The sequence below is a fragment of the Oncorhynchus kisutch genome, linkage group LG17 (genome assembly GCF_002021735.2).
Source record: "Oncorhynchus kisutch isolate 150728-3 linkage group LG17, Okis_V2, whole genome shotgun sequence".
Taxonomy (NCBI): Eukaryota; Metazoa; Chordata; class Actinopteri; order Salmoniformes; family Salmonidae; genus Oncorhynchus; species Oncorhynchus kisutch.
Genome location: NC_034190.2, coordinates 75,903,225 through 75,918,686, shown reverse-complemented (window position 1 = coordinate 75,918,686; position 15,462 = coordinate 75,903,225). Strand labels below are relative to the sequence as shown.

The following is a 15,462-nucleotide window of genomic DNA, read 5'->3' as shown; positions in this document are numbered from 1 at the left end:
TAGCTACAGGATGGAATGCTCTGCCTTCTACTGTTTTAACAGGATAAATAACATACCTTGAGTGTACAAAACATTAGAAACACCTTCCTAATAACATTTAAAAAATATGAGAGCAGGTGTTCCTAATGTTTTGTACACTCAGTGTCTATACAGTATGTGTGCACACACCCACCACCGAGAGAACCTTCCTTGTTCAATTCATTTGGAGTGACTAGCTAATTGTGTCAAATTGAGAATATGATGTGTGCCCCAAATGGCCCTATATAGTGGACTAGTTTTGGCTCTGGTCAAAAGTAGGGCACTATATAGAGAACAGGGTGTCATTTGAGATTCAGATGTGGCCTGTGATTGTGGACCTAGAGGCAGACGGTTCAAACCTAACCCATACCGGTTGGCCACTGCTTCAAACCGACTGTTCCTCCATGGATTTACAATATGTCTAGTTAAGACACTGCCTTACAAGGTAAGAATATATTGATCTGAGTCGTAGATCATACACCTAGCTCTAAAAAATAAGATATGTACATTTCAAAATGTGGCAATAGCTTTCCTGACCGCACTAAATAGCCATAAACTGTAACCTAATGGTGGTTACTAGTCACTTGTTGACATTGTTGGATGGAGATCCTTTAGAAACATGGGTCATCAAAACAAACAGCATGCCAATACATTATCTCAGAAGTGATCTTTATTTCGGTTTGAATAACAAGTCAATGTCAAAAACGTGATTAGTTAAGAGTTGAAATGTACACCATTATAAGCAGTTTATTGAACTGGAATTGTATCAAGTCAGCCCCATGCATCATTCTGTCACTTTAAACCAATATCTAAGCATCATAATGAATGGGAATGACCATTTACATTGATTATATGTATGGAGAATTTACAAACTTTAATTGTTAGTGTCTAAATGTTATAATTTCATTGAAATCTTGAATTTGTAGCGTCACAATGTCAAGAAATCTGAATGTGTGCTTATCCAAGATCACGTGTGTGTGAGACTGTGTGCCCAGCCTCCTTGCTTGGTCTCTTCAGTAGTCCTGACAGATTCCAGTGTAAAGTTAATTGGTGGAGGGTATGAGGCAGGTTGCACTGAGGCCATTAGAGATTCCCCTGTCGAATGCAGAGGATACACACACACACACAAATAGCAGGATTCAAATAATCAATACACTTCACTTCCAACCAGCACAAACACGTAAACACACACTCAGTAATTAGAGGACCTATTCACCACTTGGGTATGATACCTTACACACACGTACTCCGATAGCTCTGGTGGTACCTAATGAGTGTAAGAAGTGACTGGTTGTGAGGGGAATTAGGAAAAGGTCAGGAAGCGTGGAGTGGAATCTGTCTCGGCCCACTGAGCAACATAACATACAGGATTCTACTGGGCAGTTCCATGTTCCAGTCTAGAACACTGTCATACAGGATCACACACACAGACTGCCAATTACAGACTGTACAAGTTGAATATAAGAATCAGTGCCAAGAAAGGTTGAAGAGGTTCTAAAATACATGAAATCTCTTAGTGTTAGAATTATTCTAACACTGGTCATAAGACAACTGTGTAACTATAGAAAAGTGTTACATGAAGTGAACAGCAGTCCCACTGAGTTAGAGCATGCTTTCATCTACAATGAAGTCATTAAGCCACTATTCAATCAAAAGCAGACTTAGAATTGGTCAATAAAAGGAGTTTTGGTATGGTTACTCCATCATTAATTAAACACAGTACAAGTTGCCATGGTGTGCCAACTGTCTTTTTGCCAAAATAGACATCACTGCCCTCGTGTCCACCTAATATAATGCAACACATTTCTGAACACAAAACACTAGTTCAGTGACAATCTTTTAAAACAGATATTTGTGGAAGTAAAATGATTTGACCACAAATCTCCATAGCTGATTAAGTTCACCCAGTCAAATCATGTTCTTTTAGAAGTTAAGTTTGTTAGAAAAAAAAACTGCTCCGTTTTCAAAAATATTTTATTTGAATGCTGCAACAATAAAGGGAGAATAAAACAAAAATCAACTGAACATTGCATTTGTACAGCAGCATGATTGTATGGCTTCATATACATATTGGCTAACAAACTGCATAGTAATAGGAAGGGAGACATTCCCAGCCAAAGCAAGACTTCACTAGCCTGGTCTCAGATCACTTTGTGCCATCTTGCCAACTACATTGCTGTCAATGTCATGCCAATGACAGAGTTGGCAAGACAGCACATACAGGTCTGGGACCCAGGCTAACAATAATAGGTAATTGGTCACCCACCACAACTCAGCTAAGCCATGTATTGTATCACAATAATCATTGTCCAAGTGTAGGTATTAAGTAGCCTGGTCCCAAGACATCAAACAGATCTGGAACCAGATTGAATTGTTTGTATCTGGGAATGTTATTGCAGTTCACGCCAGCAGCACACAAGCGTCTAGTTACATGCAAGTTGGTCTTATTCTTAATTGAAAGAGCCCAGGCCATTAACATAGCTGGGGGCATCATGGTCTGAACGTGAGACTGTAAAGGACATAATACGATAAAGGGAGCAGGCAGGCGGAGAGGGATGGAAGCTAGTTGAATATGTAACAGAAATAAACTAACAAAGGAAAGGAAGGAATGTTTCTTCTTAATCTTCAACCGCTCATGACCATCCGGACGAGTTCTGTGACGGAGAGAGAAAGAGATGAGACCGAGATGACAGCCCTTATTTTCACATCAGCACAGACAACTTCCAGGATGACCGTTTCAGACAATGTGTGGAGCGATCGATAGAGCAGGTTAATTAAATTCTGGATGAGTTGTCAGGCAAGATACAGATCAGGGGGTAGACAGATGGGGCGCTAAAGTACAGGGAGATTTTAGCTACAACTTCATTGTAACTCTGTGGTTAACAGGAGTGACTGGTCTACTATGGGAAACATGGTCCAAATTAGCAAAATTATAAAATGATGTATCTACATAATGTGTAAAGTATGAAGTGGGGCTTCCACATAAAAACTCCACGGCAAACCAAGGCCTATTTTGGTCCCGCAAAGGTGGTTAAATTACATTAGCATTATCTAGCAAGCTCTAAACACCAAGAAAAACAAACTCTTGCTCAGCATGTACAGATGAAGTCAGAAGTTTAAATACACTTAGGTTGGAGTCATTAAAAAACTCATTTTTCAACCACTCCACTAATTTCTTGTTAACAAACAAATTAACAAAACAAAGTCAAGTTATTGGAGCCCTGACCTCAATCACATAGAAAATATGTGGGCAGAACTGAACAAACCTAACTCTGTTACACCAGCTCTGTCAGGAGGAATGGGCCAAAATTCACCCAACTCATTGTGGGAAGCTTGTGGAAGGCTACCCAAAACATTTCACTCAAGTTAAACAACTTAAAGACAATCCTACCAAATACTAATTGAGTGCATGTAAACTTGTGATGAAATAAATTAAAGCTGAAATATATCATTCTCTACTATTCTGACATTTCACATTCTTAAAATAAAGTGGTGGATCCTAACTGACCTAAGACAGGACATTTTTACTAGAATGAAATGTCAGGAATTGTGAAAAACAGGGTTTAAATGTATTTGGCTGAGGTGTATATAAACTTCTGACTTCAACTGTACAAACTATCCCTCTAAAAGAGGGAATCTCAATTGTATTTCCTTGATTCCAGTCTCCTCAAAACACATTGGAAGAGAAGGTCCAAGGTGAGCGGACGCGAGGAATCAAGGACACACTTGAGACCCTCTAGTTCTGTAGACAGAAGGGCTGCCCTGGGGCAGAGTCTCAGTCCACCATGAGTCAAAACCTCCAGTTCAGACCACACAACATCACTCTCACCAGGCTTTCCCACTGCAAGAGCTTTTATATTTGGCAAAAAAACTTGAACAGCTTGATACTACCAAAAGGGACCCTAGATCAGGAGACAAATTCTTACTTTGATTAATAGACAATGTGTGGTACAGTAATGCAAGGACGAGCTGTGACTAACAATTTACACCCAGAGATGTTGGGTTACTGTCTTCTAAGAGCTAGTGCGTTCTATGTTCTAGCGGGTAGTTTAGCCTAGGTAGAGCACTGTTATACCCTCTGCAGCCTGACCCGTACCGGCTCTCAGCCTGATGTGACCAATAAAGGCTGTGGAGAAAGTTACACAGCATGTTACAAAATCTTTGAATTGACATTCTGGTCCGATCACCCAACAAGACATTGTGTTGTATTATAGTACTAGCACCACCTCAGTCCAGGTCTTCAGCTGACCGTTTCATCAGTACACAATACCAGTATTTGACTACTCAACCGTTAATGCAGACATTTCAATAGGTGTGCATTTAAGCAGGCTCTAAAACAACTATGTTTGCATCTTCATTCTGGTACACACTGTAGCCCAGCAAGCTCCCCCTGACAGCTTCTATAGTGCTCTACATTACCTATCCACACACAGCAAGAAAACATGCACTGTCATGCAAGGGCAGCGGTCCATAACCAGATGAGCTCCCTGGGTTGCACTTAGGTGTTACTTACTGAAGAGGTGTAGTGGTGGTGGTGTAAGGGTTTAGGGTGGTGGGATCATTACATCACACCTAGTCCAGTTATAGCTCATCCTGTTGTCTCCTATCTCCGTCCATCATTCTGTTTTTACTCTTTCCCTCACCTTCATAGTTGATACAGCCATTAGCGTCCTCGTGCCCAGTAAGAAGTGTCTCTACCTCCTCCTCCGTCATCTTCTCCCCTGAAAGACAGAGTTATAAAAAGCAGGGAAAATATAAACTACTGCTCGACAAACATCTCATTCCAAAATCACGTGCATTAGTTGAGTTGGTCGCCCCTTTGCTGCCTCCACTCTTCTGGAAGGCTTTCTACTAGATGTTGGAACATTGCTGATAGGACTTGCTTCCATTCAGCCACAAGAGCATTAGTCAGGTCGGGCACTGATGTTGGGCAATTAGGCCTGGCTCGCAGTCAGCGTTCCAATTCATCCCAAAGGTGTTTGATGGGGTTGAGGTCTGGGCTCCGTGCTGGCCAGTCAACTAAGCTGTTCCCACAAAGTTGGAAGCACAGAATTGTCTAGAATGTCATTGTATGCTGTAGCGGTAAGGGGCCTTGCCGAAACCATGAAAAACTGTCCCAGACCATTATATTCCTCCAACAAACTTCAGTTGGCAACATGCATTGGGGCAGGTAGCGGTTTCCTGGCATCCGCCAAACAAGAATTTGTCTGTCGGACTGCCAGATGGTGAAGATTGATTCATCACTCCAGAGAACCAGTTTCCACTGATCCAGATTCCAATGGCGGTGAGCTTTACACCACTCCAGCCAACGCTTGGCATTGCACATAGTGATCTTAAGCTTCTATGCGGCTGCTTGGCCATGGAAACCCATTTCATGAAGCTCTCGACGAACAGTTATTGTGCTGACGTTGCTTCCAGAGGCAGTTTGGAACTGGGTAGAGAGTGTTGCAACCGAGGACAGAGAATTTTTACGCACCATGTGCTTCAGCAATCCCGTTCTGTGAGCTTGTGTGGCCTACCACTTCGCGGCTGAGCCGTTGTTGCTCCTAAACGTTTTCGCTTCAAAATAACAGCACTTACAGTTGACCGTGGCAGTTCATGCAGGGCAGAAATTTGAGTTGGAAAGGTGGCATCCTATGACGGTGCCACGTTGAATGTCAACTGAGCTCTACAGTAAGACCCTTCCACTGCCAATGGCGATTGCATGGCTGTGTGCCTGGTGTTATACACCTGTCAGCAACAGGTATGGCTGAAATAGCCAAGTCTACTAATTTGAAGGGGTGTCCACATACTTTTGTGTATATATAGGGAATATGACATTAAGCAGCAGATTTTATCCAAAGGGACTTGCAGTCATGAGCGCTTATATTTTTTACGTATGGGTGGTGCAGGGAATCAAACCCACTATCCTGGCATTGTAAGAGCCATGCTCTGACAACAGAGCTACAGAAGACAATGTGTTCAGTTTGAAAATAACCTTTTACCAGAAAATGTCTGGATCATGTTACATATGTGTTGTGATAAACTGAATCGATTCATCAGAGGAATCAACCTTGCAGTATATTTCAGCAATAATTTTGAGTCAACTTCCAAATTAGATTATTTTGATCAGTGATTTAAATCTTGTGGATAAAAACACACATTGTAAAAAGATCTCTCTCAGATCTGAAAGAGTAAAAGAATGTAACTAACCTAGTGTGGTGAGGACGTGCCGTAGCTCTGCCCCCATTACAGTTCCGTTGCCCTCCTTATCGAAGACACGCAGTCCCTCAACAAAATCCTCAAAGGAGCCCTGGTCCTTATTCTTAGCGATGGCCTGCAGCATAGGAAGGAACTGCTCAAAGTCGAGCATCTTGTGGTTCATCTCTGAAAAAATTTAAATGGAGGAAATGGATGAATTGATGATATGTATACACCTCTCAACCCTTTTAACCCATGAGTCGTCGCTGGACAAAAGGTGGTCAGTGCACCTGATAAGGCCCTTGCTTGTGAAAATGGGAAGAACCCAAATCCAAACAAGTTCTGGTAGAGACATATAGGGGTCAGTAAAGGTTGGCTGTACAAACTCACTCATGTAGACATCTTAGAGAGCACAACCTAAAACACTTCCTGTTTCTCATTCTTGTAAAAGCTAATGATATGATTTGAGATTCTCAGGGATGCATCGGTGCAATCAGTAGGACACAGAATAAAATATACTTAACAAAAATATAACCGCAACATGTAAAAAGTTGTAGTCCGATGTTTCATGAGCTTGAAATAAAAATGACAGAAATGTTCCATATGCACAAAAAGCTTGTGCTCCAATTGCTTTACATCCCTGTTAGTGAGCATTTCTCCTTTGCCAAGATGATATGCCACACTTGTCAGGTGAATGGCTTAAGAAGCTGATTAAACAGCATGATCATTACACCTTGTTCTGGGGACAATAAAAGACTACAGCTGTCTCAAATTTTGAGGGAGTGTGCAATTGGCATGCTGACTGCAAGTCTAACAGATGTGAAATGGCTAGCTAGTTTGCGGGGTGCGCACTAATAACATTTCAATTGGTGACGACACTCGGCTCCGAGACCTTGAAGTAGTCGTTTCCCCTTGCTCCGCAAGGGCCGGGGCTTTTGTGGAGCGATGGGTAATGATGTTTTGTGGGTGTCAGTTGATGTGTGCAGAGGGTCCCTGGTTCGAGCCCAGGTAGGGGCGAGGAGGGGGACGGAAGCTATACGATTACATTTTTTAAATATATTTTTTAAATTTTACCTTTATTTAACTAGGCAAGTGAGTCAAGAACAAATTCTTATTTACAATGACGGCCTACCGGGGAACAGATTTTTACCTGGTCAGCTCGGGGATTCGATCCAGCAACATTTCGGTTACTGGCCCAACCACTAGGCAATCCAGCTCATAAAGTTATACATATATATAGGTAGGAGCTACCGAATGTCATGTTTGGTGATTCTGGACATTTACAAGCGAATGTGAACGAGAGACATTGTGCAAATGAACAAAGTTTTGACACATGCTTGTCTAAAGGAAGAACAGTACTGGCTCTGGAGCAGCATGTGTACATGCTGTGTCTGGGTGGAGTCTGGAGTCGCTAGGGCAACGGGCTTGTCTGCTCTGAGAAGACAGGGGGAGGAGCAGACAGGCCAGAACAGAGGAGAAAAAAAATGCAAGGGAATCAAGCTGCAGTGGTAGCTGTATAGACAACTCATCCAAAGGGCTTTGACTTCTCAAACACGGCAGAAAGCTAACACAATGATGCCCTGTCACCTTATTAATTCAGCCACTTACTTAGATAACAAGTTAGTTAACACGACCCCTAGGTTTAACGCAGAATTCTTCCTTTTTCAAGCAGAAAAAAAGAGAACTCATAAGAAATATCTTGCTGTGTTTTGCAAACACAGATATAAAAATGCTTATTGCAATTTCTGTTCAGCATCAAACAAATTTTGTGCTTCAGTTGCACTTCTTCACTCGATGAGAATTTACCAAAGGGCATTCTACTTCTCTGTGTAGCCAGTCTACTTTTCTCCAGTAAAATGCAAGATGAACTTTAAGCAAAAACAATAAGAAATGTAGTTGTAGCTTAAGGTAAACATTAGAAATATGATGGCAATGCATAGTTCTTGCAACAAAAAAAAACCTTGCTTTTTCACTGTAAGCTCATTTACGTGTGTGGCTGCTAGCCGAATAGAACTACACTTTGTTGTCATCCGATGACAATGAAGCTATTTTCTGCCAAATGTGTTGCAGTAATGCATCTTCTGTGAAGGAAAACTATAGTTACACGTCCCTGATCACTCTATTGAAGCCAAAAAACACACTGGACTTTCAATATAAAAGCGACCCTTGTCAATACACAACTGGACTCACTTCTCCCGTTGTGCTATTTACTAACAAACGCGTGACTGGCTCAACTGTTCTGGGGAACTACGGTAAGCTTCAGAATGTAAAATTATGTGATGGGGGGGGGGGGGGGGGGGGAAAATGGAGAACGCAATCTGCTTTATCTCCTAACTGCAGGTATTTACTTAAAAAGTAGCTACAAATAGTTCAATGTTCTGAAAAACTTCAAATAAATTGTTTCAACAGTACACAGTATACCTCCCAAGCCTAATTGTATCTCACCTTCAGCCTTGGGGTTGCCCAGGACCTTGAGGACCTCAGAGTTAACAGGATTCTGTCCCAACGCCCTCATGACATCACCACACTGACTGTAGCTGATCTTTCCATCACCGGTTCTGTCGAAGAGGAGGAAGGCCTCCTTAAACTCTGGAGGGAGAGAAAGGGACAGGTGAGTGTCTGTCTGACCATCCCTTTTCCTCAATGCCTCACCTCCCTCAAAGCTCATTGGAGGAAGGCCAATGGAGGGTCATTGGATCATCTTCTCTAATGGGAGAGGTGAGGATTGGAGAGGAAAAGAAATGAGTGTATAAAAGATGTTAAAATGGCTGAGGGGGAAAAAACAGCAAACATGTTGGAAGCTGATAAAGTAGGAGATAGAGTGAATGGTACAAAAGAAAATCTGTCCTATAGTCCAACAACTGTTAATGTGCATCACTTCACATAGTTTTAGCTCAAATAACTTGTTAGCTAGCACACACACCTTTGTTCACCAGGTATGTCACTTTACATTAATGTAAATGTGTCTACCCAGGATAATTGGGTCCATTGTTAAGGTTAATTGAGTTCAGGGACATAGATGGGTTGGGGGGGGCAACCTCAGATGCCAATCTATTAAAAGAAAATATACACTTAAATATAGTCTACTTCCCAAATGAACTGAATTTAAATGGAATTGACCGCAACCCTTCAGGACAGGTCTATGGAATATCCCTTCAGGACAGGTCTATGGAATATCCCTTCAGGACAGGTCTATGGAATATCCCTTCAGGACAGGTCTATGGAATATCCCTTCAGGACAGGTCTATGGAATATCCCTTCAGGACAGGTCTATGGAATATCCCTTCAGGACAGGTCTATGGAATATCCCTTCAGGACAGGTCTATGGAATATCCCTTCAGGACAGGTCTATGGAATATCCCTTCAGGACAGGTCTATGGAATATCCCTTCAGGACAGGTCTATGGAATATCCCTTCAGGACAGGTCTATGGAATATCCCTTCAGGACAGGTCTATGGAATATCCCTTCAGGACAGGTCTATGGAATATCCCTTCAGGACAGGTCTATGGAATATCCCTTCAGGACAGGTCTATGGAATATCCCTTCAGGACAGGTCTATGGAATATCCCTTCAGGACAGGTCTATGGAATATCCCTTCAGGACAGGTCTATGGAATATCCCTTCAGGACAGGTCTATGGAATATCCCTTCAGGACAGGTCTATGGAATATCCCTTCAGGACAGGTCTATGGAATATCCCTTCAGGACAGGTCTATGGAATATCCCTTCAGGACAGGTCTATGGAATATCCCTTCAGGACAGGTCTATGGAATATCCCTTCAGGACAGGTCTATGGAATATCCCTTCAGGACCCTAGGAGGCAGACAACACTGGTATGTTGTGGAACTTTTTCCTGTTCTCAGGAATGTGCCAGCCTCTTCATTCCTGGCCCGCTGAGTTCCATTTCCCAACACCATATAAAGGTAGTGGAGGGAGAGCTGTATTATGCCAACAATTATTAAACAAGCCAGGGAGGAGAGAGAAGACCAATCTACTAGTCTGTTTCTAACTCCACAAAAGGAAAGGTAACAGTCCAGGGGACAAGCTAGTTTAGATTGCATGGAAATGTTTGTGGTACATGGGAATGGTACAACTGGGAACGCATGCAGTTTGATGCAAACACACTACTAACTAGTATATGGTATGCAAAAGGTGGATTCTCTGTCTATAGATATGCACCTACACACACACACACACGAGGAGCCGATTACTACCTCACATACTAGACCTGAGCTTACTAAACTTGGATAGAAAGTCATTTTATAGCGATTTTATTCCCAACTATTGACCGGGGGAAAAACAAACAGGAAAGAGACATGACACAACAGCCTAAACTTACTGAGTGTCTTGAAATATAGCAGTGACACTGTACTTGTAGGCTAACATCCATGGTGTGCCTACCGCAACTGTATCAGACCAACAACATGCCTGTCAACACTGTTATATTAAGGGCCCAGATTTAAGGACCAAATGTTAGGGTCCTTCACCAATGACTCACCGTGTATTTGATCCAGGTTAAACTCAATCTGGAAAGAACAATCAGTTGCATATGGAGTTTGAGAAAACAGAGGACAGAAAGGAAATAGTGGCAACTTTGCTACAATAGAGGAATGACAGACAGGGCATAAAGCTGATGAGTCAGACGAGCAAGGAAGAAACAAAGTGGCATCTGTCTGAGTTGAGGATGGCAGCATGCAAGAGTTGGTATAGTTAAAGTTTTGGGAAAGTAACTAGCTACCGTAGTTAGCTAGCTAATCTAGCGAACTAGTTTGTAACTCACCCATGATTTGATCTTCTGAGAAGTCAGACTGTTCAAAGAAAGATTAAATTAGCTATGATGTTGCTCAACCCTGTGGGCAAGGACCAGTGGTTGCTAGTTAGCCCAGCTAACTAAAGTTAGCCAACTTGACAGACAACTTTCTATCACACTCTTACCTAGTTAGGAACTAGTTACTAGTCAGTAAGAGAAAGACTAACATCTGTGGGACAGTTGGAGACAGGGGTAATTACAGTTACTGGTATATCAACGAGCTAGGGTTATTACTATACAGTAATGGCAAGTAGCTAACCTTGGCTAGCTACGATAACGCTAACTTGCTGGTTCTGCTCAATCAAACTGGCTACATAGCAAGTAAAGTTAACAACTTGTTATCTAGTTCGACAAACAATTCCGAAATAAGAATACCATTTCGAGTAGCTAGCTAGATAGCTAACTATTTAATCAAGGTTATTGAAGAACCCACCATATCTGTAGATGTTCGAGTGTGTCGGGAGGTGGAGGAATGTGACAGGTCAGAGGGGAGTGAAATATCAACTAATGCCGCGTTCAAAACCATTGGGAACTCAGGAACTCGAAGATCTCTGACTTCCGACATCAGTGCATTCAAGACAACTGGGAACACGGAAACAAACGATCTTCGACTTAGTTTGAAACGGTAATTCAACTCGGAATTCCTCTTTCTAGCACTCCCACTTTCCGTCCTGAAGAGCACTGACGTATTGATTTGACCTCTTATTTATCCGCGTTCCCAGTCATTAATGCACCATAGCACTAGCACAGCCCCAGCAGTGTTAATTTCGCGTCATAGCTCTGTGCTGCATCTGCACTGTGCGCATAACCTTGGACAGTGCAGCGTTGGAGTGGCCTGCCCATGGTAACACTGTTAGAAACTGTTATAGGCCTAGGTACACTACTGTTGTGTTACATTTTGGTCGGTGACAAAAATGGTGTTGGATTCCTTAGGTCCATCGATTAGCTCATTGAGCTGCATACCTAGTCAGCCAGGTATGTGGGCCACAACCTGTCTAATTCCCCCGATCAATGAGGACGTAGTGTCTTGGGGTGTATACAGTCTAGGGGTTTGTTGACCCTTTTATAAACTCTAGCAACACAGACACATGCTGCAGAGCACTAATTCCAGTGATTGACTTGGGCAGAATCTCACCGGAGCTCAGTACCAAAACCTCACATTTTCTGCTGCTTGAACTCCTGTTCCTATAATTGAAAATTGTCTGAAAAGTAGTGGAGCTCCTGCACCTTAAAATAAACAGCACAGGCACCCAAAATGAGCACTGGCACCTGTTTCAGTCCAAGTCAAGCACTGACTAATTCTATTGCAAAATAAGTAGCATTGATGAGAGCGAAGCTATGCACGTTTCACAACAGAGTGACAGTGCTAATGTGGGTGACTGAATATAGCCCTACCAAGTGTGATTGTCTCTGTGATTTTACATTTATAACCAACCCTTCTTATAATCTTCTTCTCAGGATGTACAGTACTAGTCAAAGTTTGGACACAACTACTAATTCCAGAGTTTTTCTTTATTTAAAAATATGTTCTACAGTGTAGAATAAAAGTGAAATCAAACTATGAAACAACACATATGGAATCATGTTGTAACCAAAAAAAGTGTTAAACAAATCTAAATATATTTTTTTATGTGAGATTCTTCAAAGTAGTCACCCTTTGCCTTATTGACAGCTTTGCACACTCTTGGCATTCTCTCAACCAGCTTCATGAGGTAGTCACCTGGAATGCATTTCAATTAACAGATGTGCCTTGTTAAAAGTTAATTTGTGGAGTTTCTATCCTTCTTTATGCATTTGAGCTAATCAGTTGTGTTGTGATGTGGTAGGGATAGTATAGAGAAGATAGCACTATTTGGTAAAAGACCATGTCCAAATTACGGCAAGAACAGCTCAAATAAGCAAAGAGAAACAACAGTCAATCATTACTTTAAGACATGAAGGTCAGTCAATCCGGAACAATTAAAGAACTTTGAAAGTTTCTTCAAGTGCAGTTGCAACAAACATCAAGCACTATGATGAAACTGACTCTCATGAGGACCGCCATAGGAAAGGAAGACCCAGAGTTACCTCTGCTGCAGAGGATAAGTTAATTAGAGTTAACTGCACCTCAGATTGCAGTCCAAATAAATGCTTCACAGAGTTCAAGTAGCAGATACACCTCAACATCAACTGTTCAGAGGAGACTTCATGAATCAGGACTTCATGGTCAAATTTTGCTGCAAAGAAACCACTACTAAAGGACACCAATAAGAAGAAGAGACTTGCTTGGGCCAAGAAACACAAGCAATGGACATTAGACCGGTGGAAATCTGTCCTTTGGTCTGATGAGTCCAAATTTGATATTTTTGGTTCCAACCGCCGTGTCTTTGTGAGACGCAGAGTAGGTGAACGGATGATCTCCGCATGTATGGTTCCCGCCGTGAAGCATGGAGGAGGAGGTGTGATGGTGTGGCCGTGCTTTGCTGGTGACACTGACTGTGATGTATTTAGAATTAAAGGCACATTTAACCAGCATGGCTACGACAGCATTCTGCACGAATACACCATCCCATCTGGTTTGCTCTCAGTGGGACTATCATTTGTTTTTCATCAGGACAATGACCCAAAAAACACCTCCAGGGTGTGTAAGGGCAATATGACCAAGAAGGTGAGTGATGGAGTGCTGCATCAGATGACCTGGCCTCCACAATCACCTGACCTCAACCCAATTGAGATGGTTTTGGATGAGTTGGACCGCAGAGTGAAGGAAAAGCAGCCAATAAGTGCTCAGCATATGTGGGAACTCCTTCAAGACAGTTGGAATAGCATTCCAGGTGCAACTATTTGAGAGAATGCCAAGAGTGTGCAAAGCTGTCATCAAGGCAAAGGGAGGCTACTTAGAAGAATCTCAAATCTAAAATACATTTAGATTTGTTGAACACTTTTTTTGCATACTACATGATTCCATATGTGTTATATCATAGTTTTCATGTCTTCGCAAATATTCTACAATGTAGAAAAATAGTAACAAATAAAGAAAAACCCTTGAATTAGTAGGTGTGTCCAAATTCTTGACTGGTACTGTACATATGAAAATGCGGAAGGGTCAAGGTTATATCTCTCCTGGAGAGAACTGAGCGCATTCCCTCCCAGAGGTCAGACAGTCACAGACAGCTTCTATAGCACTGCTCTAGTTTTCAACTCATCTTTATCCCACAATGATACTGGTAGTTTGGTTCCTATTAGTCTCTGATTAAACAATTGGAAGAGGATTTGAAAGAGGATTTGTGTCATCTGTTTTGTAAGCACATCATGATATTGAGAAACATAATTTGCGATGCTTTGTAGCTTTAACATTTCCTATGACAAAACAATAGTAATAAATTAAACATTTTCAAAATGGATTGATTGTTTGCATTTCAAGGTATAGACTATCACTCTGCCTACATTTCAGTCTTTTATAAGATGGAACATTGGGCTATTTTTAGTACGTCCTATTATAGCCTTATTAGTCATCATTGTATTTTTAAGCCTGCGTCCCACATTAGCCCTGACAATGCTGTGCACATACACACACACACACACACACACTGCTGTGGCACTCACCTCCATGGTGCTGGGGTCAAATGGAGAGTCAGAGGGTCGCAGCATCCTGGGTCTCTGCTCTGGAGCTGACCTTGGCTGGGCAAGGTTAGTTGATGGCATGCAGGGGAAAGGAGGCCCCAGTCTGGGCTGCTGGGCCACAGGCGATGGAGACTTCTTAATGGACGGTTCTCTTTTAGGGGCCATTGCTGGAGTCCGGAACAGTGCTCATCTATCTTCCTCTCTCTATTTTTTACTCTGGTGGTAACTAATGTGGATGCTGAGAAGAGTGGATGCACAGAGAGAGAGAGAGAAAAAGAGAGAGAGAGGGAGAGAGAGATCAATAGAGATAGGGAGACAGTCGAGAGAGATGGAGACAGAGAGAGAAAGAGAGCTATAGAGAGAGAGAGAGCGATGTAAAGAGAGGAATATGGAGATATCCTGGTTGTATTGAAGAGAAGAACATGTGAGTGAGGCTGAAGCTGAGGTGTAGGAGTGGAGATGAGAGGGAGAGTAGAATGATGAGGGGGGTGCAGCTAGAGAGAGAAAGCCAAGCTGTATGACTGCAAGCACATGCTTTAATATGGGTTAGAAAGACAGGCGCATGTGTGGGGGAGTCAGTGAGTATGCTTGTTTGTATAAGTGAGCTCAGTATTCAAGTTTATTATACACGTTATTATACACATAAGTGGCAGATGTTTTATCACCAATACACCTGCCACTAATTATATTTTTAAGGGATTTGTGTGTGTTGTGTGTGTGTGTCTATTTGCGTATAAAATAAGACTTGATACAGCCAGAAAGCTAATAACAGAATGTTCTATTTTGTAATCTTGAACAATATATGTTCTATTTCGTAGCCAGGTTTTTTCCCCCTCGTGCTTCCTTCCTGT

General features: G+C 42.1%; 1 protein-coding gene across 2 annotated transcripts; it reads right to left on the bottom strand.

Moving 5' to 3' along the window:
• Window positions 1-673: 673 nt before the first annotated feature.
• On the bottom strand, window positions 674-15,036 carry LOC109908313 (myosin light polypeptide 6-like). Of its 2 annotated transcripts, none has more exons than XM_020506937.2 (6): window positions 11,442-11,588; window positions 10,979-11,006; window positions 8,644-8,787; window positions 6,211-6,384; window positions 4,662-4,739; window positions 674-2,672 (listed from the first exon to the last, which is right to left on the bottom strand). In XM_020506937.2, exons 1-6 carry the CDS (start codon window positions 11,571-11,573, stop codon window positions 2,644-2,646), a joined length of 585 nt encoding a protein of 194 aa, XP_020362526.1. In that variant the 5' UTR covers window positions 11,574-11,588; the 3' UTR covers window positions 674-2,643. The 2 variants fall into 2 exon arrangements, with proteins under 2 accessions (XP_020362526.1, XP_031650482.1); XM_031794622.1 differs by lacking the exons at window positions 10,979-11,006; window positions 11,442-11,588 and adding exons at window positions 10,697-10,724; window positions 14,594-15,036 and having other exon boundaries at window positions 1,975-2,672.
• Between the last annotated feature and the right edge of the window lie 426 nt (window positions 15,037-15,462).